Consider the following 22,109-nt stretch of genomic DNA (forward strand, 5'->3'; position numbering starts at 1 on the left):
TCACAAGTTGTGTCATCTATAATTAACTCATTATTTAATAATGATGATAACATTTTTATATTAAAGTCATAAAGATTTGAATGTTGCCCTGAATAAAAATCCATCTTTGTCTTATTATTGAAGAACACCATTGAAGAATCTAGTACAAACAAGAGTATGTCATGTTTAATGCCAGAACACAGGCATGCTGAGTTTCGTTCCTGCTAGTTTCACCTTCATCTATGTGTACTGTAGCTCACACTCACACACACTCGGGTCATTGCGCACACTGTTATTCCTGTTGTTCCTCATTTCTGAGGGAACAGAAAGGAAACATGATTCTCTTTCTTACTACTGTTCTTAGGCACTCTGGGAATTTTTAAAAAACTGATTTAAGCATTCACAAGCTCACAGCACAGTCTCTCTCTGAAAGTGAAGAAATGCCTGGGGGTCCTCACAGGTGAGGGGTTCAGCACTGGCTCTTTGTTTGTGGTTTGTGTTGGCTCAGTGTGTTAAGGCCCTGAGTCACTGATCAGTAGGTTGGCAGTTCGAGACTCAGTTCCGTTAGTTTGCCGCTGTTAGGCCCTTGAGCAAGACCCTTATCCCTGTCTGTGCTGACCCTGCGCTCTGACCCCCAGCCTACTAACTAAAGCTGGGATATGGGAAGAAAAAATGAATTTCACTGTGCAGTTACTGTATGCACTGTATATGAGGTGAATAAAGGCTAATTTTTTTTATAACATATGCCCTTCTTTTTTAATTAATACATAGTAAACCTTTTTAGGATTCAAACGTCGCTTAAAATTTAATAAAAAATGTACTCTTTTGGCTAACAGTAATAGAGTTGACTCATTGCAGTTTTTTGTCTAACAAAAGTCTGACATGCTAATACTTATTTTGCCCAATTCAAAATTTTAGCTATAACTAATAGCAAACCACCTCTTGCTCGTCTTGGACTTATTCAATTTAAGGTAATACACAGGGCACATTTTTCCAAGTCTAGACTCTCTGAAATGTATCCGGAAGTGGAAAACAAATGTGATAAATGCCATGGCTCTCCTTGTCACCTTAGCCACATGTTTTTTCTATTTCCTGAGCTGGAAGGTTTCTGGACAGGTTACGTTGCTATTATGTCAACTGTGCTTTGGGTAACTCTCCAACCTTGCCCTCTGATTGCTATATTTGGGATTTCTGATTGCTCACTTACTGTACACTTAACTCTACACAAAAATGATATCATAGCTTCCACATCCTTATTAGCGAGACGTCTATTATTGTTGCATTGGAAGTCTGCTTAATATCCTACTATCTCCCAGCAGATAAAGATGTCATGTTTTTTTTTAAACTTGAAAAAAATAAATATACGTTTAGAGGTTGTTTCCACAATTGGCAACCATTTCTTTCTTATTTTACTAGTCAAGAGGTATTGCCTGATTAAATCTATACCTGTTACTGTTATCGTTAAGTAATATGCTTGGTGGCTGTGTTGAGCCGTGTGGGACGGGGGGCGTGAAATAAATAAATAACTGATAGCAAACAAATATTAACATTATACATCGAAAAGAACACGAGCATGGCTCATATAAAACCGTCATCGATGCGCCTAATGTTCCTATTTTGCTTCTAGCTTTTTCCTGACAGGGCAAAGGCAAGCAGTGATTTTTAATTCTTTGACAGACTCTTTCCTGCGTCTCCCTCTCTGCACTGTGTTGCATAGTACAGCAGGCCTGCATTCAATAACGGAAGCGTTAAAAAACATGTTTTATTAAATCCTTCAACTGTCATACGTTTGTGGATGTTTTTCATGCTAGTTATTGAACGCAGCCCTGCTGGCTGTCACACATGCTCCCATGATTCATGGTGAATGTTCTTGGATGCTTATTAAATCTAACATTTTATTTGACAGATAAATTTATTAATGACGTTAGGTACTTTATTTATTTATTTATTTTTATATGATCTCAGAAGCTTTTAAAACTCATGCAGTGCTGTTCTAACTGATGTGCATGAGGACTTTTTCTCACTCCCTGCCTGTCCAAACGATGCCTCTATATTGGATATCACCGATACGGAGTCGACCGGACCTCACTATCAGATAACGCTAGCAATGCAGACTTGACTTCACCTTAAATGAAAGTAATATGTCAAGTCTGAACGCACCCTTATTTTTCTTCACCACTTTCACTTTTCAGTGAATTTATTTATTTATTTCCCTGTGCACATATGCACACGTGTGTGTGTGTGCGTGTGTATGTGTATATACAGTACTGTATACACACACACTCACACACACACACTCTGTAGAGCATTGCACTTCTTCCTCTCCACTCTCACTGAAACACACAGCACTCATTATACAAAGCCCATACAGGTGTACATTCTCACCAAACAGTTTTCCCCATGTCTAAAATACTAGTGAAGTCCAGATTCAAGTGTGATTTAGTAGCAGCATTGTAAGAGGGCTACTTTAAAAATACATAGAAATAATTTTAAGCGAATAAATCTGATTGTTTTTTTTTTATTGTGTGTCAACTATTGTGTGTTGCATTTATGAAATTATCGAACTGTTACAGGGAAAACTAATTGTTATTTCTGCCTGCAACGAAAACATTTTGAATTTCAAAAAAAAAAAAAACACTGGGTTGAAGATTTACTTTTGAGGAGCACTCAAATAGACTCAGTGTCTATTTAAGTGCTCCTCAGATTAATGAAATAAAAAGCTGAACTAAAATTATCCACCTGCAGCAAAGCAAAACGGTTCTACAGTTAGTGTTAACTCGTTTTTGTGGTCTTTGTGAAAATGCCAAATACTTAAAATTGTGTATATTGTAACCTGTAGCAAAGGTTAAGTGTGTTGGGCTCATGAATTATTATTTTTTCAGTCTTATGGCATGTGTTAATCATGTAATTGGCCTCAATGGGGGAAAAAAGGATTAATATTTTAGAAGAATTCAAAATTTCAACCTGAAAAACAGGTTGTTTTCACCACTAAGACGGCTGGAGACTTTACTCTACTTGTTTGTTACTTGGGAAAGTGATATTTCTGGTCAAGGAATGTTTTAATATTATATATATTGAAACATGTTTTTCCCCCTCAGATGCACAGAGAGGCGATGTACACAAGTCGAGATGCTCCTCCTCTGATGCGTCAGACGTCAAACAGCCCGTCTATGTCTCCTACTTCTCACTCGATAACTTCTTTGCCTTCACGCATCCCTTTTGGCCCACGCTCATCAGGGGGAGGAACCACTATGCCACGTGAGAGAGCAGGCCACTCACTGGCCACGCCTACCCGCTCAGCTTCACCGAGCCCCAGTGCCATTCTTGAACGCCGTGATGTCAAGCCAGATGAAGATCTTTCTGCTAAAGCCATGGGGAGGGGAGGAGAGGGAATCTATGGTGATCCCTTTCTGTTACATCACAATTCTCCAACCACAGAAACTCTGGACCAAGGCTACCATCGAGCTTCTATTCGTCCGTATGGCATGACTATGGAGCCAACAGAGCATCACTCGCTGTTTCGGCAGAAAAGTTGGAAGACTCCACCTTCATCACCGCACAGGATGGGTGAGATTAGGATGACTGACATTCAGGCCAGCCAGTCTCAAAGTCCTTTGACTATTGAACGATCTTCGCCGGTCCGACAGTCATTTAGAAAGGAAGGGCCTATTGCTGTGGAAAAGGCCAAGAATGCAATGGGGTCCCATGTGACCACTGATCTTCAGGGTCACGGTCTGCCGGTGCAACCTGTTGAACCTCAGACACGGTAAGTGTGCTTTAGGGAGAAAACGAGGGAGGGGACCTGCGTAAATATAACTAAACATGCATCTGCCTAACGTCATCATCATGCACTTATGTATGTATGCTAACCCTGAATTAACTCTGTTTTTCTCACAGCAAACTGTCAGGGAAATGTGTCCGTTTATACAGAAAGTATTAGACACACAAGGGACAAACCAAAAATATAGATACTTCACTGTAAATTAACGCAATTAGTCTCATTAAATAAGTTGCATTAATTAGTAAGTCTTATAGCGTATTTAAGGAAAAATAAAATGTACCAAACCTTCAAATTGTTTCAAATGACTAAAACCTAAGGTTTTGCAGAGAGAAATTATATTTAGTGATGTGTTTGAAGGTTTTGTTCTAAATTGTTTTTCCCTTTTTACAATATCAAAATAATAGCACCCCAATAGCACTCATTAGCACCCATAGTTCAGTGTGAACCTGGTGGAAAAATAGGTGTTAGTGTTTTTGCACAGCGAGTGAGATTGCTTGTAACGATAGAGAGATCAGGGACAGAAGTGGTTATGTACTGTAGCAGTTCTCAGAGTGTTGATTTTACAGATCAACACATATGAGATTATACACAAAATAGTAAGCAATGCTAGCTTTTTCTGTCCGTGTGTACACTACCTGGCCAAAGGTTTGTGGACACCTGACCTGATCACCTAAGACAGTCAAGTCCACAGCTATTTGGACAATGAGAGAATTTTTATATTGTTTCTGCTGTACAAAAAAAGATCTGCGTACATCAGGCAGCAATCGGCCTGTCAGTTCTCAAGGTTGATGTTTTAGAAAGTAGACAGTATTTGGCAGTATTTTGTTACTTACGCAGGGAAGAGGACGGGTTCCCTGTTGAGTCTGGCTCCTCTCATGGTTTTCCTTGCCACTGTCGCTCTCAGCTTAGAAACAATCTGATGATGACAATTTATACCAATTTCTTCACACATTTCAAATTCTTTAAATCTGTTTTGCCACAATAGCCATAGTTAATAGTCCCATATAAATAAAACTGAATTTAAATTTTATTAAATAGATGAATTATTTGTTGTATATTTAGAAAAGTCTAATCCTTGCAGACACCCCTTGTAACTTACAAGCTGCTATACACAACCTAATTTCTATGTTGCTCCAATAATACGATGGACTTGTGTACTAGCGTAAAGAGCATATTAAAAGTAGTTAAAAGTTTTACATGGATAAAAAATTTACATATTCTAAAGTTTATGGACCACCCTAGCATGTTTAACTTTTTATTTATAAAATATTTAAAAGTTTTATTTTATTTATTTAACTTAGAATTTTTGTCATGCAAAATCTAACTAAAACCTTTTCCCTCATTAAGTTTTTGCTAATTGCTGCCTATGAGTAGTAGGTGCCAATGCATTTCTTTTATTATTAGAAGAGAGAGCTAAACTTCCAGGTTATTCTTCAAACCCATGCAGCAGGATCTGGGTTATTTTAGGGATTTGAACTCCTGGACAGAGTAAATGCCTAACTTTCAGTGGTTTATCATCAATAATAGAAGACAGACACAAGTCTCACTAACTTAACAAATTAATGCTTTGCACCGAGTTCAACTAATATTGCCATTACTGTACTGAGAATGTTTTATTGTTGTTGCACTCTGTTGTGATTGCATGCACACACACACACACACACACACACACACAGTTAGTAGTAAGCATGTGCATGTGTCTTTGCTCTCTCTCTCTCTGCAGAGAGAGAATGAGGGCTATGGAGGAGCAGTTAGCCAGTCTGACTGGTCTTGTGCAGCATGCACTCCTAAAGGCTCCCAGCATTAAGAGAGGTGACAGGGAGCATGTCAGGTAAGCAAGGCTTTCTGGGAAGTGTAGTATAGTATAAGTATCTTGCATAACTACTAACTGTCAGCATGGATTGGCTGCTCACACTAATTCATTGAATTGAATTAGACTGTATAAAAACATTTATGTTCTCATGTAACCCACTGTTATGTTACATTTTTGTGCTTGTTTTTGTTGTATGATGTCTTACCTGTTATTTCAGTGACAGATTTATGAAGTCGGGATCACCTGTACACAGCATATCTAGCACAGGTCAGAGATGTCATTCTCTAGTTTGCATTTAGTTTTTATTTTCTTGCTTTTATTTTTCTTGCTTATTCATTTTCCTTCTGGTTTTACTTTATATGCCTGTAAAATCCAAAGCTGTTGTAGGTCTTCTTTCAAATGTAACAGCTCACACACACGCACACATACAAACAGTGTAAGCTATTATATAAACATGCACACACAAACTCTTAAGCAAAAATGTGCTGCTACAAACATCATGCCAAGTCATACTGTTGACCAACAGGTTTCAAGTATTTGTTTCAGCTTTAGCACAATACCTGAATTTGGGTGTGTTCATATGTTTAATGCACCTGCTGAGTTTATACAGGTACAGTTGTTTGCAACAGTATTCACCATCTTAAGTCTTTTCAGACGTTACAAGAAAATAAAAGGACAACTATACAAGCTGACCCATAATACTAAAGCAGGGGGAAATAATAAAAAAAAAGAAATAGGCAATCCAGCAACAACAAAAATATAGCAGTGATTGTGTAAGGAGGGCGTTAATTAGAGAAGAAACCAAGATGCCTACTGGAACTCAGTGTAGAGCCAGGGGAAGGGTTACCATTGTTCACAGGACTAGACAAGACATGATAATAATACGGCCTCGGGCTAGATGCATCCCGTTGACGTGTCTCACCTGGTCTGTAAAACTATGGCAAAATAAAATGTTGCTCATTACTTTTAGCATCCTAAAAGTATTTTTTGAAAAAAGTTTGTGAACTGCTTTCTTTGTAAAATTACGCACTGAAAACATCAAAACAGGTTAGCTAGGATGCAAATCCTATACACCTAGCGAAAGAAGTGGTATTAGGAGAAAGCTTGATGCTGAATGCTGGATGTTAAGTCATGAGAAATATGGATTTCTTAATATTTATTTTTTCTGAAGTAGTTGGTAAAGCGGTGTGTTTAATTTACAAGTAACATATTGCCATGTTATATTTTTGAGTCATCACTTTGGGACAAAACACTGCGAAAAATACAAGAATCTGTCACAAAAACAGCGAGGCATATTTACAAAGCTCCACACAATGAACAAAGGATTTGTTAAAGCTAACTATGTGACAGTTCACAAAATTGACAAGGACATGATAAAAGATGGATTGTGACAAAGTGGGTTGAGGAAACTGACAAATATGGAGCATCTAATAAAAAGTAAATCAGACGCTTTCACCTACTGCTCGTTTGCCCCTGATGAAATTTGTGAAGTGTCCCAGCTCGTCTGTCTAAGTGGAGTAATGCAAAATTATAGAATAACCGAGAAACTCTGTCAGCGAGATATTCACAGACATAAATGCATGCATACAATGTTTTGTGACTGAAAAGGGAAGATTTGGGTCTCTTATAAAGGATGCCAGATGAAGTAGCTAAAATGAACCCAGTGCTAAAAATAATATTCTTGCATTGTATTACTCATCAGGAGTTGCTTTACAAATCAGTGGTAAATCTTAGAGACCTAGTGGATGTTGTACATGTGTATAAACTGAGTGAGGGCATTAAACCACGGGCAGTTTGTTGCACATGTGTATTTCCTTGCACATTTTTTCTTGCTACTGTGAGGGCAGCTTTTTTTAGCTAGATAATACTGTATTAGTTTTTTTCAGAAATAAAAAACATGTTTTGAGAAAAAATTTAATTATGCTATCACAGTGCAGTTACAATAATTTCCATTTGATATTGAGCTCTTGATCAGTTCTACTGGTATGGTCTGATTATGCACATGAAAGTATATATGTTTGTGTGTATGTGTTTATGCACATGGCAGTGCCTCTGAGAAAAGCCATAAAAACATAAGTTGCCAAAATTTTGGGTGACTGGTACAGAGCTCTGGTCTCAACACAACTGAACAGTCTTTGGAATAATCAGAATGCGGACTGTGCACCAGGGCTTTTTGCTCAAAATCAGTGCAGTCGTCTTAAAGCTTTTGTGCTTGAATATTCCACAATCTAATGTGGAGCCTTCCCACAAGAATGTAGGCTGTTCTAGCAGCAAAAGAGGGAATGTTCAACCAGGATGTATGCACCTATCGTCAAGTGTCCACAAACTTTGACTAAACAGTTATGTTTATGTTTGTGAGAGCTAGGTCACTGAGGTTTTTTTTTTTTTATTTGTTTTTTTTTTCTGTATTCAATCAGGAGGTTCTTCTCCAGTGCCTGGACTCCAAATTGGCAAGACTTCATCTGTGAGCAGCACCAACCCAACGTCTCCCAATGGTACCGTCTCTATCCAGGTGAACCTCTCGCATTTCAGAAAGAACATCTCTGGGCTGCGCCTTCAGTTGCAGCAAATGAGACAACTTCAGGTACAGTAAATAAGGCAGTAAAATAATTAGGGAAATCATGTACATACAAAGTGAATAAGACGCATGTGTTGTGTTCGTATTATCACATCTGTAACTCTGGGTTTTGTGCCTTTTACAGTTGCAGAATCAGGAGTGTGTGTGTGCTCAGATTAAACAGGCAAAGCAGGAGATCAGTGCAAGGCTTGCTGAAGTGTTGAGACGACAGGAGGATCCTGCACAGAGACAACGCGCTCTGGTGGAGGAAGAGAGACACAAATATCTCAGCATGGAAGAATCCGTCCTTACACAGCTGGGGTGAGACACAGAGCTCTGTCCAGTTGTCTACTGAGGGAGAAAATAGTAGCAATACACAAATAACAATGTTATAAAGTACAAAGGCAACTATAATTTTATTTATTTTTTGTTTGTTTGTTTGTTATTCCCATCTAGCAGGATTCTCACTTTGAGTGGTGACAATATAATGAATACAAATTAAAGCAAGTTAATCTAAAGTCACTGCATGGAATAAATCTTCTTTCCTGACCAAATAAGTAAGACAATGATCGTTTATACAGTATTATCTCAGAAATGGTCTTCCAGAAATGTAGTGAGGAGTGGACTAAAGGGATGAGTTGGGATGGAGTTACTCTCGCGTGTAACTGTGTGTTAGTTTTGGGTCGAAGCACTGAGGGACACATCTAAACAACCTCTTTCAATAAATCTATACACTATACCCGCGGAGCCTCATGTGTCTCTTTCATCCCTCTGCTGCGGCTCCCTGTGGCTTTTAAAAATACAGTGGTGGGAAAAACTATTTGCCCCCTGTTTGTCACACAAAATGTTTCTGATCATCAAACACATTTAACTATTAGTCAAAGATAACACAAGTAAACACAAAATGCAGTTTTTAAATGAGGGTTTTTATTATTTAGGGAGAAAAAAAATCCAAACCTACATGGCCCTGTGTGAAAAAGTAATTGCCCCCTGAACCTAATAACTGGTTGGGCCACCCTTAGCAGCAATAACTGCAATCAAGCATTTGCGATAACTTGCAACGAGCCTTTTACAGCGCTCTGGAGGAATTTTGGCCCACTCATCTTTGCAGAATTGTTGTAATTCAGCTTTATTTGAGGGTTTTCTAGCATGAACCGCCTTTTTAAGGTCATGCCACAACATCTCAATAGGATTCAGGTCAGGACTTTGACTAGGTCACTCCAAAGTCTTCATTTAGTTTTTCTTCAGCCATTCAGAGGTGGATTTGCTGGTGTGTTTTGGGTCATTGTCCTGCTGCAGCACCCAAGATCGCTTCAGCTTGAGTTGACGAACAGATGGCCGGACATTCTCCTTCAGGATTTTTTGGTAGACAGTAGAATTCATGTTTCCATCTATCACAGCAAGCCTTCCAGGTCCCAGCAACCCCAGACCATCACACTACCACCACCATATTTTACTGTTGGTATGATGTTCTTTTTCTGAAATGCTGTGTTACTTTTACGCCAGATGTAACGGGACACGCACCTTCCAAAAAAACTTTTGTCTCGTCGGTCCACAAGGTATTTTCCCAAAAGTCTTGGCAATCATTGAGATGTTTTTTAGCAAAATTGAGACGAGCCTTAATGTTCTTTTTGCTTAAAAGTGGTTTGCGCCTTGGAAATCTGCCATGCAGGCCGTTTTTGCCCAGTCTCTTTCTTATGGTGGAGTCGTGAACACTGACCTTAATTGAGGCAAGTGAGGCCTGCAGTTCTTTAGATGTTGTCCTGGGGTCTTTTGTGGCCTCTCGGATGAGTTGTCTTTGCGCTCTTGGGGTAATTTTGGTCGGCCGGCCACTCCTGAGAAGGTTCACCACTGATCCATGTTTTTGCCATTTGTGGATAATGGCTCTCACTGTGGTTCGCTGGAGTCCCAAAGCTTTAGAAATGGCTTTATAACCTTTACCAGACTGATAGATCTCAATTACTTTTGTTCTCATTTGTTCCTGAATTTCTTTATATCTTGGCATGATGTCTAGCTTTTGAGCTGCTTTTGGTCTACTTCTCTGTGTCAGGTAGCTCCTATTTAAGTGATTTCTTGATTGAAACAGGTGTGGCAGTAATCAGGCCTGGGGGTGACTACAGAAATTGAACTCAGGTGTGATAAACCACAGTTAAGTTATTTTTTAACAAGGGGGGCAATCACTTTTTCACACAGGGCCATGTAGATTTGGATTTTTTTTTCTCCCTTAATAACGTAAACCTTCATTTAAAAACTGCATTTTGTGTTCAATTATGTTATCTTTGACTAATAGTTAACGGTTTTTGATGAGCAGAAACATTTAAGTGTGACAAACATGCAAAAGAATAAGAAATCAGGAAGGGGGCAAATAGTTTTTCACACCACTGTAAATAATGAGTATTAAATGTATTGAAGATTATGGTGATCCTTTAACATTAAAATTAAATATGTTTAATTTTTGATTGTTTAAATAAGCGCCACAACTGCCGATGTGCGACACCTGCCGGCACATCTTTTCTATAAATAGTCCTTTTTTTATTCAGGTTGACCGCAGACTTGCTGATGCCCGTGTGTAAAGTGCTATCACCTTTAATTTTTAGGAAATAAATTCATACAGTGAGCTTGAATCAAATTGTTTACGGGGCTTCAGAGTTAAAAAAAATTATTGCATTTTGACCTTGAAGGTCTATATGTGTAAAACATTTGCAAGCCAGTATACAAGCTACCTCTGGGGACATCTTTTATGTCAGCAAAATAGCACCTTTTTTGGTTTTCTTTAATGATAAAAAGGTGCTATAAGGTGCATAGTTTCTGAAAACCCTAGTTTTTTGTGTGTTTTTTTCCAGTTAGTTTAGGAGGGTTGAAAATTGGGAATGCTTATCAACATAAATAATAATCTAGATAACTGTAATACATTTGGAAGTGTGGGATCCCAGGCCAGTGTGGTGGAACTTCACTGCTGTAAATTAAGACTTAGCAGTCAGTGATATGCTGAATAAAGGTTTCTTTGAAGTGTGCAGATCACAGACTCACGAGCGCCAGCGGTGCTATTTCCATTTTACCTTACCAATCATACCTTACTGTACCTCAGAATGCTGAGGTACAGTAATCAACAATGAACATAGCCTATGATTGGTTACACATTACATAGTTTAGAATGACATCATCAGCACTAAGGTTACAGAGAGTACAGATTAATTCGAGCAGTCGGTCATTCCTTATCGCTCCTTGGTATGCAGAGTTACCCTGAAAGCATTGTGTTCTCTTCACTCCTTTATCTGCCTAAATAAGCAATTATAGACACAGCATAGCATTTTGGCACATTTTGAACCAGTGTAACTCAGAGGAGGAAATGTGCTTACATTCAACGAATTTTGTTTTAACATATGAACATATTAACACATACAGAATTTAAAACATAACGCCATCTCAGTAACTGTAAAGGCCCTGCTGGAGTGACTGGCAGCATGAGCAATGTCAGACAATGAGTAACAACCTGTCATTGACCAGTAATGATACTTCATGCATGGGTTTTAAGATTTACAGTTATATGTAGACCTAGTAAACTTCTTACTTGTCTCTGCCTTCTGTCTGTCAGTATCTAATTATCACATTATCTAATAGCACATTTTCTCAAACATTTTTCTGGAGAGCATAATGTGAAACGTTACTCAGTATCAACTCATGAGAACTGTTGCCTTGTCATGCCAAACCTACTCAATTCAGTTTACTGATGCAAGGGAAATGCCTTGGAATAAGCTGTATTTAAAAAATGCAACTTTTAGTGTGTCAGTGTGGGATCAGCCTGCAGCATTAGAAAGAGAGTGTAGGCAGTGCAGAAGCTCTGAAGCACAGGAGTGTTAGGATGAATCAGGAATAGCATATTATTTACCATTATATGTTCTCTGTAATCTGTACTTGCAACTGGATGTCTAAAATAAAAATGGCATTAAATAATTTAGCATTTAAACTGTATCTTATTAAATGTTGTGGGGGATGTAAAATATTTCTCTTAGCTTTTATGAGCTTTAAGGTTTTTTTTCCATATCTTTAAATAGACTTTCTCAGAAGCTTTATACGCACCTGCCCAAAGAAGTCTAAAAACCTTAGATTGCGAGGAACTTGATTTGCGAGTGTTTTGCAGGACAAGTAAAATTTTTAAATAAATTTTAACTTAATAAACGAGCAAGATCTTGACATGCGAGTAGTACCCATGCGCTTTGTCCGCCAAGCATCACATGATCACAACTGAGCCAATGGTTCTTTCTCTCCCTCTGTCTCTCTCGTTCCTGTGTGTTGTGTGGGTTGGGGATATTAATCAGGAGACTTTCCAGCATTACAAGGGCGAATGCGGGCTGTGCTCCCTCGCTCTGGGGGATTATGGGTAATTGTCTCAGTGCATGTGCATCATTCATATAGTCAACATCTGTGCATGCGTGTACTGTTTACTATAACATTGTGACCACATGTGTGTGCGCGTTTAAAGCATTTTTTTTTTATTTTGTGTCCAAGTGTAGTCAGTGTTCTTTAGTAACTGTACTGCAACAACAGCCTCCGTGAAGGATAAGATTAAAATGGCTGTAGCAGTGCAGTAGATAATTATGTTTAACAACAAGGAGGCAAAGCAAGTGTCATTAGAGAGGTTTCTAGTTAAAGAGTTTAACGGCAGTGTTTCTTTTAGTGTGTATGTGTGTGTATGTGTGTGTGTGTGTGTATGTACGCATACCCATGTGTATATGTGTGAAACTCGTCCTACACAGTAGCCCCCTTCCTCCTCCTCTTCTCTTTCATCTAACACCAGCCACGGTTCTTTTCAAAGGTAAAGTGCAGGTTAATTAGTTTTATTGTCAGAATTTTCAGAGTTTTCATTATTTCTTATGGGGGGAAACCCTTTGACATATGAGTGCGTTAATATACAAGCACGCCTTGGAACAAATTCTGCTCGCAATTCTGCTTGTAATGACGTAGGGATAGTGAATTGTATGATGTGATAAGATGTGCAGTATTTTTCTGTGCTTCATTGAGACTTTCATATAATAAATTGTAGTTATGATTCTCTGGAAACTGTGCTGTCGTAAATAAAAGAATTAAACATGTGTGCAGGGATCTGGAGCAATATGTAGAGTCTGTGAGAAGGGACTCAAGCTCAGCCACAGCTGCGAGACCAATCACACTGAAGGAAGTAGAGGAGGGAGCAGTAGGCCTGAGGAAGGTTGGGGAAAGTCTGGCAGGACTCAAAGGTAAAAGACAAGTATAATACACTACTGTAAAGAAATCCCTGCTGTACGTCATGTGAAAAATGCTTTGAATATGTGCCAGAATACATGAGGTCATTGCTTTTTTTTCTCATATAAATGATTACATTTATATTTATTGTGCACGTGCAAGGCACAGCATATCTCTACGGGATTCTCCACCAAATTACTCATTTAACTTTTTAAAACAAAGCTTTTTCATTATGTTCATTGTGTCCATCATTCTTGAATTATGTTTCACTATTGTTAGTCTTCTTGAAAAAGGTAATACAGGCAGTATAATGAAATACATCTTTAAGAACAGATATGGATATTTTATACATAAAACAGATCCAGATAACGGTGTTCTGTTACACTTACAGCCATGCACAAATGACTTACACATTCAACAGTGCTGTACTTTTTTACAGCGATACTTCTTTACATAAAAATGTGTCCTCGAATCCCCAAATATGGCAGAAAGCCCCCCTTTAAATACTCCCTAGCTTGTTCATGATGTTCAAAAAACTACATTTTTGGCATATTTAAAATGGTTTCTTGAAGAAATAAAGTGAGCCAGGTAATGTCCAATACCATCCTGCTAGATCCTAACGAGTATCTGCGCTGTTCAGCACTGTGTGTGGTTTCCCTGATACTGAATATGCTCTTCTGTCACTAGAGTTTCTGCAATTATATAATCATGAGCATGTTCACACAAGAATACCTTCAAAAATCATATTTGCACTTTACCACACAGAAACGAATTAAAAAGTAGCTAGGACTAGGGAGACTCTACTGAGTAATTTGACACCATAAATTAATACAAATACAGTACATGTAAGTGACTGTAGCAAAAATGGCAAAAGGCAAACCTTTATTTGCATTCCCAAAAATTTTCCCTATTAACCTTATTTTTCCAGTTGCATGGCTTTCTACTCTGTATGTGCCATTTAAGCTTTGCACTACTCATGAACAAACAATCATGAGTTGGAGCTGTATGCAGTATCCAACGTAACATTTTCCCCCACTTGCCTCCTGGGCAAGTAGAAGTGTTTTACTGGCATGTTTCTAAATTTCATTTAGATTTCAGTTAGAGTTCAGTCACTTAGAACATTTTCAAAATAAGGCGTATCATCATAATCACCATAATAACAACAATAATAATCAATAAAGAATCTATTGAGTTACATATACAGTAGCAGTTTTTTTAGTTGCCAATACAGGTATTCCCACACTGACTTATAAATAATCTATTTACAAGTAAATTTGAAGCTTGCATGGGTTCTCATACAAGACAAAAATTTTGCAGTTCCTCTCTAATCCTACAGGTGGGGTGCTTTAAACTGTTCACACTTTGGCAGGCAGCACAGCCTTGATAAGAGCAAATTATTGTCAAGGTTTGTTTAGAATTGTAACAAAAAAACTGAAAAAATAATTATATCGGATCAGGATTTTTATAAAATCATGATACAGGATTCGCAGTACAAATCAAATTAGCACCTGTGTATCATGATAATACTGTTTTGTATTAAGTAATCCCTGATGTTTCCCATCCCTATTAGCAGTAGTGGTAGTTACAGTATTAATACACAAATACTTAACCAGCTTTCATCCCTATACTGGCCACAAGGGCTTGGTATCACTAATCTCATATTGTGTTCTCAAAAGTTAAGCCATGCACAAAAAAAAAAAAAAAAAACCTTCTCGTTGAACTTACTTCCTTCAAAAATAATTTGGTGTGTATAAATAGTGTGAAGTATCATGACTCATACTATGCTAGTAAGGCTGCTTTTTCCTTTATTGCTCCGGTGATGGTCAACGGGACTCTTAGAGGGAGTTAGTGGTGATAGAGTTTCTCTCGGACAGGACCTCACAACACTGTAAACACACAGTTTATAAAGATAATGAAGGATCAGAATGACCGTATGCAGAAATGTGACTTCTGAGGAAGGTACATTTACACTCCTATTGGTCTGCTGCTTACATGGAACCCTGAATGTGTGTAAATTACAGCAGTTTCCATCTCCTTAGAACTGAGCTTGCTTTTGTTAATTATAAAGGTTTAAAATCACCAGAGTTTTTTTTTACAGCAAGATCTTAAAAGTCCTAAACCAGTCTGCAAAGTACAGTATGTTTCAGGGAGTGTGTTCAGAAGTACTGCAAAAAGCAGTTATTTACAGTTTGAGGTAAAGGATCTTAAATTATATTTTTTACTGTATACGTTATAGTTATTGTTTTAATTAATTAGGTCATCATTTATAGATGAGTGAAGTTTTCTAAGATATGGACTACTACATAAAAGCCTTGTGCTAATTCACCACGTGTGTTGCTTTAGTGAGCAGTGGAGGGCGCACTGTACCTTTCCTCCATTTGTTTTTGCAGTAATAACAGTAATAAGCAACCTCAAACAAAACATCAGAGTTCCAGTACCCTAGGGCATGGAACCCCAAAAATACAGTGATTACCCGACCAATTAACGTAGCATTGTTGTACAGTCATGTGACTGTAAGAATAACAAATTCATAATCACTATGCTAATTTGACATTATGATTATTCTCCTCTCTCTCTCTCTCTTCTGTGTGTTTGTGTGGGTTGGGGATATTAATCAGGAGACTTTCCAGCATTACAAGGGCGAATGCGGGCTGTGCTCCGAGTGGAGGTGGAGGCTGTGAAATTTCTTAAAGAGGAGCCACACAAACTGGACAGCATGCTGAAGAGAGTCAAATCACTTACTGAAACACTCAGCACTTTACAGAGGTACACTTTTGTGTGTGTTTGTTGTGTGAACCTGTAAAGCAGATTTGTAATACACCACATAGCCAAATGTTTGTGGACACCTGATCCCCATAGTCATACAGTGGATATAAAGAGGCTGGACACTGGCAGGTCTTTCTAATATTTTTTTTAAACAACATAAACAGTTTCAGAATCCTTCTTGTAAAATCCTTTCAACCAATAAAATGAAACAAGATGAATGATTTAAGAAAAAAAGAAAAAAAAGAAAAAAAAAAGAGAAATAACATGGTTGCATAAATGGTTCTCAACTAAGGAGGGGTCTAAGGCTTTAAGGTAGTCAGTATAAGATTTGCATATGTCAAATAAGATCAAAGTTATAAGCTTATAACAGTATAGTCAAAAGTCTGAATAGAAGACTAAAATATCAATTTATTCTTTTGTTTTTGTGTATATGGCTGGGCTGGGGTGGAGTTTTTTAGATAAAGGGGGATTTGGGAACCACTGCTCTTAACTGAAGCACCTTTAAATCTTATCTCTGCATGCAGGCTTTTAGATAAGAGTCCATTGGTTCTCAACTTTTGCCATTTTTCCTTGACTGGGAATCTTGCAGTCCTTTTCAGGTCATCAAACAGATTTTCCCTATTAAGTTAAGATCCAGAGAAGATGCCACCACCTCCATGTTTCACTGTGGCAATGCTTGTCTTTTTGAGGATTTTTTTTTTTTGTGTGTGTCAAACTAATTATTTGGTATTGTGGTCAAATATTTCAACTGGATTGGCTGGTGCGATCAGTATTTGCCAGAAATTACTGCATGTGACTGACTATTGATTAAATATTAAATATAAGATTTGGATTAGCTGGTTATATGTGGTAGTATGGATACACATCTGTCAACAATTAATTACCAAGTATTTAGCCTAGCCGTGGTATAAATTGCATTTTATGTAAATATATAAAACCAAATCTGGGGAAGTCTGTTGGAATGGGTCTGATGCAGCTCTGCAAATTCACAGTGTTGTAGGAGCGCTGGGTGTGACTGTGTGGCACTGGCAAATACCAGGTTCACAGGTTGGGTAGGAACTCCCATTCATACTGTAGAATTTTGCTAAGGGCCCCAGGGAGGCCCCGTTTGTTAATGTTTTATTTGTTTTTTCTTTATTTTTGATTGAATCCTTGTGTCTCTGAATGTCTAAAATTATCAAAAGGGAGTTTTGCATTCTAGTCATATAATTACTGTGTAGTTAACAGTATGAAAACCAAAACATCCAGTGAGTAGGAGTGCTGTGGGCAGAAGTGCCTTGTTGATGAGAGCGGTCAGCGAAGAATGATTAAACTGGTTAAAAAATGCAGCGTGGCTATGGTGACTCAAATAACCACTCCTTACAACAGTGGTGTGCAGAAAAATAATTACTGATAATTGAATCAATGAATTTTGTTGTTAATTCTGAAAATAAATGAGTGAACGTGTGTCTTTATGCATTCTTTGTTAATACACTCGTTACTATTTAAACCTGTGTATATGTGTGTTAAGTAGGAATGCCACAGAGAGTTTACTGAAGCCAGATTCCGTCATTACCACAATGGCAGATGAGACAGAAGCAGTGCCTCCTGCGGAGCTCCACAGCACAATCCCTCTACTTGAGCCTCAGAGATCCTCTGCGAGTTCAGAAGCCGACAACTCCAAGCCTCTAGTACCCCACTGCACCCAGAGATCTTTCCCATCCACTCCTGAGCTGCCTACAAAGCAGACCAGCAACACACAGAATGTTGAGAGATGCAGCTCAGCTCAGCCAGAACTCACAGCAACCCAGAGCAGCAGCGGTGGACTGCCTCTTAGCATTGCTCGTTGTAACGGATCTTCCAGCAGTGAAACTTCAAGCCTATTTATCGAGGAGATTATTAGTCATAGCAAGGGCAAGAACAGAGCCCCATCCATTGAGGTGAGATCCAAAGAAAATGTACATATTTAAAAATATTTAAATATCAAATAAAATTTGTCAAATTCACTGGATATCTCATGTTCCATTAGCTGTGTGTTTATATGTGAATTGCGCATTGCCAAAGCAATAAGCACAACTGGCCAAGTTGACCCATATTGATTATAAAGCATCACCAAACAACGTACAATCCCCAAAAACACAGGATCCCAAACACAACGTAGTGAAAACTAATTAGACTAAGCTGTTTAATCTGTTTTTATTGGTTTGTGTTTTTTTTTTTTTTTGCAATTTCTAGACTCTTTTTACTTTGTTTTTTTTTTTTTAGTCTTTTATTGAATCTGTTTGTGCATATTATATGACAGTTTTGATTTGCTGGTTAATAAACACAGGCTGTCTATACTGGTCATGGTGAGCATTACGGTGACTAGAGAAGATCAGGCTCAGCTTCTGGACCTCTATTTTATGACAAGGTTATGATCACCCATTACACGTGGACTTCCAGGGAGTCACTACAGGGCGGCAAAATCCGAGACGTGACATTTTAGACTTTTATTCCTGTAGCTGTCGAGGGACTGAATCTATTCATCTAGTTTCAGGATTTGCACACCTGTATTGATATGATATTATATTCTGTGTAGAACTATATATTTTTTAATTGATGGATGAAATTTTAATGCTCCATTTAACGCCTGGCTGCAAACAAAATTTCTTTTGGCCTTATAATAATAATAATAAATAAGGTTAATATTTTCTTGTAAAATTATTTTTTCACCGCACAGGATTACAGGTGGAAGTGTTCTTTCTCAATGTGACATACAGTGTATTTGTTTACACAAGGTTAAGAGCGGAAAGCTGTAATTGCACAAATGAATGCATTTCTGAGAACAGTTTTAGAATTTCAAAACCATTAGTGGAACCTTACATTCTACCTTAGAATTTAGAAATGACCATTACAAACATTAACAAATGGAACAAAACAATACTGAACTGTCAGATGTGACAAACAGCATAACCTTCAAACAGAAACAGAGCAACATGTTCATATAACCTCTTTTATAATTATTACTCTTCAGACCTTTTCACCTTCCACAACATGTTTAAGTTTTTCTGGCCTTTCATGCAACCACTGTGTCCTGATTGATCGTGTTCTTTCTATTATTGTATCTATGAGTGTACCTATAAAAAAATTTCTGCACTTTATAAAGTTGACCATTTCCAAATAAGCGCCCTATGAGGGGTTCGGGATTAGAGTCAATCCTTACAATACAGTGATTCCTGTATAATTTTAGACATTTAGGTCATTGAGTCATGCTTAGTGTTTTCTATTCTGTTTACTATATTTAAGTTCACCTACAAACCCGATTCCAAAAAAGTTGGGACACTGAGAATAAAAACAGAATGCAATGATGAAAGTTTCAAATTTCAGATAATCAGAATACAACATAGATGACAGATCAAATGTTTAAACTGAGCAAATGTATCATTTTAAGGAAAAAATAAGTTGATTTTAAATTTCATGGCATCAACACATCTCAAATAAGTTTTGACATGTTTACCACTGTGTGGTATCACCTCTTCTTTTTTTATAACAGTCTGAGTTGCTCAAGTCTAAGGGAGAGATTGTTCCAGATTCTCTGAATCTTTGGACAATATTATTAACTGTAGATGATGATAATTTTAAACTCTTTGCAATTTTTTTTCTGAGAAACTCCTTTCAGATATTGCGCCAATATTTTTCGCAGCAGCATTGGGGGAATTGGTGATCCTCTGCCCATCTTGACTTCTGAGAGACACTGCCACTCTAAGAAGCTCTTTTTATACCCAGTCATGTCGCCAATTGACCTAATAAGTTGCAAATTGGTCCTCCAGCTGATTCGTATATATGTATATTTAACATTTCCGGCCTCTTATTGCTACCGGTCCCAACTGTTTTGGAATGTGTAGCTCTCATGAAATCTAAAATAAGCCAAATTTGGCATGATGTCTCACTTTCAACATTTAATATGTTATCTACAGAATATTCTATTCTGAATAAAATATTGAAATTTGAAACTTCCACTTCATTGCAATCTGTTTTATTCTCAGTGTTTCAACTTTTTGGAATCTGGTTTGTAGTTCATGCAAGTTTGATTTCTTTCAGTTACAAACATATACTGTATATATATTTAGTTGCCTTGATTTTGTTATTTTTGTTGTTATTCTGTTCATCTCTGCGTCTAGGCAGCTGAGAAAGAGTGGGAAGAAAAGCGACAGAGCTTGTCTCATTATGACGGGCTCGGTTTTGAGAAAATGCTGCAGGAAGCAGAAGTCAAAATGCTGAGGGGAATACCGAACATGGAAAGCTCAGTAGATGGGATCAGGCCAAGCCCTGTTGCAGCGCCACCTCCTGCCACAGAGGAGTGGGTGGAGAACCCCAAGCCTTCTGTATTCCAAACTCATGGTCAGATGTCATCCACACACTTATTGTGCAAAAAAAAATATATTAATGTACTCAAAAAGAAACTACTTTGTAGTTAACACACCCACTCAGTATACAGTCTCCACTGGGAGTGTTCTGATGGCAAGACCGGTTATTTCTTTTCGTACTATACACTAAAGACGAGGGTTAGAGATCAAACGATGAATATGAACATGCATCAAAATTTCAGACTTATTTCTTAATGTTTTCATCTAGATGTGTTAAATGTATTTAAATATTTAATAGTAAGTAAGTAGCAAAAATACATTTTGCTGGAATTGTGTTTTTATGTATATTTACAGTAGACATCAGAGGATATAAAATTTAATTATGTTAACATCCTGACGTATTTAACTATATACTGTACGTATTACTCTGTGGTGTCCAAGAGTTTCTTCTCTATGACCAGTTAATACAAGTTACCTGGGTGGGTTTTACTTTTCAGTAGAGTGTTTAAATTGTAAGAGGAATAAAAATGTACTTATTTACTTTTAATGTAGAAGCGATTTGTCCATAGCCTGGTCTGTTACCTCAGAGCTACCATTCCAATGTGACTTTATGATGACTTTAAAGTTACAGTAAATAGTTATGTACCAATATATATTGTACTATATTATGATTGTAGTAATTGCATTGCAGAAGACAAGCAGCCTGACCCACCCACCTTTGAGAAGTCAACTAAAACTGGATCTGACAAAGCTCCAAAACTAGAAAAGGCCACTAAAGCAGTTGCAGTGTTGGGTAAACCTTTAATGCCCAGCCTATCAATCAAAGCAAGCATGGAGAGGCAATCAAAGTCTAAGGACAAAGCTACCAAGACAAGTCAGAGCTCAGAGAAGGCCAGCAAATCCCCCCCTCCACCTCCCCCTCGCAGGAACTACATCAACAGCACCACCCGCTCAGGAGAGGTCATCTACGCCTCCAGGAAGGAATCTGGAACTGCACAGGTTTTTTTTTTTTTAATCTACCCTTGTTTATAGTTTATTGTCAAAGGATTTTTGAACTGGGAAGGCATCACACACTATTTTATACTTAATATAATTAAGCTACTAACACACATAATTACATAACATATCAAACATTTCAACTAGGGAGTTGGAAATCAAAAAATAAAGAATGGAAAACAGAAGAGACAAAAGACCTCAATGATTTCATGAAATTTCCTGAGGTGGTTAATCTGTAGTCAGTGGCCGCTATCTGTTTGTATAGTCAACATCCCTGATGCACCATGTGACCTCAAGGGTTTCCTGCCACATTGGGGACTTGCAGGCCCTCATGTACAGCAAAAAGTAGAGACTCTAGCCACATGTCTGAGTTCTGAACATTCTTGTGAACCAAAATACATATCACATTTTTCAGCATTTGATTTAATTGTTCATGCGGAAGCTGGTACACATTGATTAAATTTCCAACAATTTGTATAGTTTTATAGTTTCTTAAACAGACAGAATTTCTTTTATTCTGAATCGGAGAGCTTGATTAAAGGTAGGGACATGGCTGGTGGATTTAGGATCCATGATACAGTTTAATGGCTTTATTCACTCCTAACCGTCCTTCCAGAGAATTGTGATGTGCCTCCTGGAGCTAACACCAGACCACACCTTACAACTGCC

General features: G+C 37.8%; 1 protein-coding gene across 14 annotated transcripts in view; it reads left to right on the plus strand.

Annotated features, from left to right (window-relative positions):
- si:ch211-285f17.1 (sickle tail protein homolog) overlaps positions 1 to 22,109 on the plus strand; it is a 74,295-nt gene that overhangs the window by 37,901 nt on the left and 14,285 nt on the right. For 13 of the 14 annotated variants that reach the window (XR_008357882.1, XM_053493747.1, XM_053493755.1 and 10 more), the window contains 10 exons: positions 3,078 to 3,745; positions 5,484 to 5,591; positions 5,791 to 5,840; positions 7,991 to 8,157; positions 8,276 to 8,451; positions 13,231 to 13,367; positions 15,972 to 16,119; positions 17,633 to 18,038; positions 20,259 to 20,478; positions 21,136 to 21,443. Coding sequence is in view for 13 of the 14 variants with exons in the window: in XM_053493747.1 (XP_053349722.1) it covers positions 3,078 to 3,745; positions 5,484 to 5,591; positions 5,791 to 5,840; positions 7,991 to 8,157; positions 8,276 to 8,451; positions 13,231 to 13,367; positions 15,972 to 16,119; positions 17,633 to 18,038; positions 20,259 to 20,478; positions 21,136 to 21,443 (2,388 nt within the window). In the remaining variant the exon portion in view is untranslated. The remainder of the gene's footprint in view (positions 1 to 3,077; positions 3,746 to 5,483; positions 5,592 to 5,790; positions 5,841 to 7,990; positions 8,158 to 8,275; positions 8,452 to 13,230; positions 13,368 to 15,971; positions 16,120 to 17,632; positions 18,039 to 20,258; positions 20,479 to 21,135; positions 21,444 to 22,109) is intronic. The other variant, XM_053493745.1, reaches the window with a different exon arrangement.

This window comes from Clarias gariepinus, chromosome 4, assembly GCF_024256425.1.
Source record: "Clarias gariepinus isolate MV-2021 ecotype Netherlands chromosome 4, CGAR_prim_01v2, whole genome shotgun sequence".
Classification (NCBI taxonomy): domain Eukaryota; kingdom Metazoa; phylum Chordata; class Actinopteri; order Siluriformes; family Clariidae; genus Clarias; species Clarias gariepinus.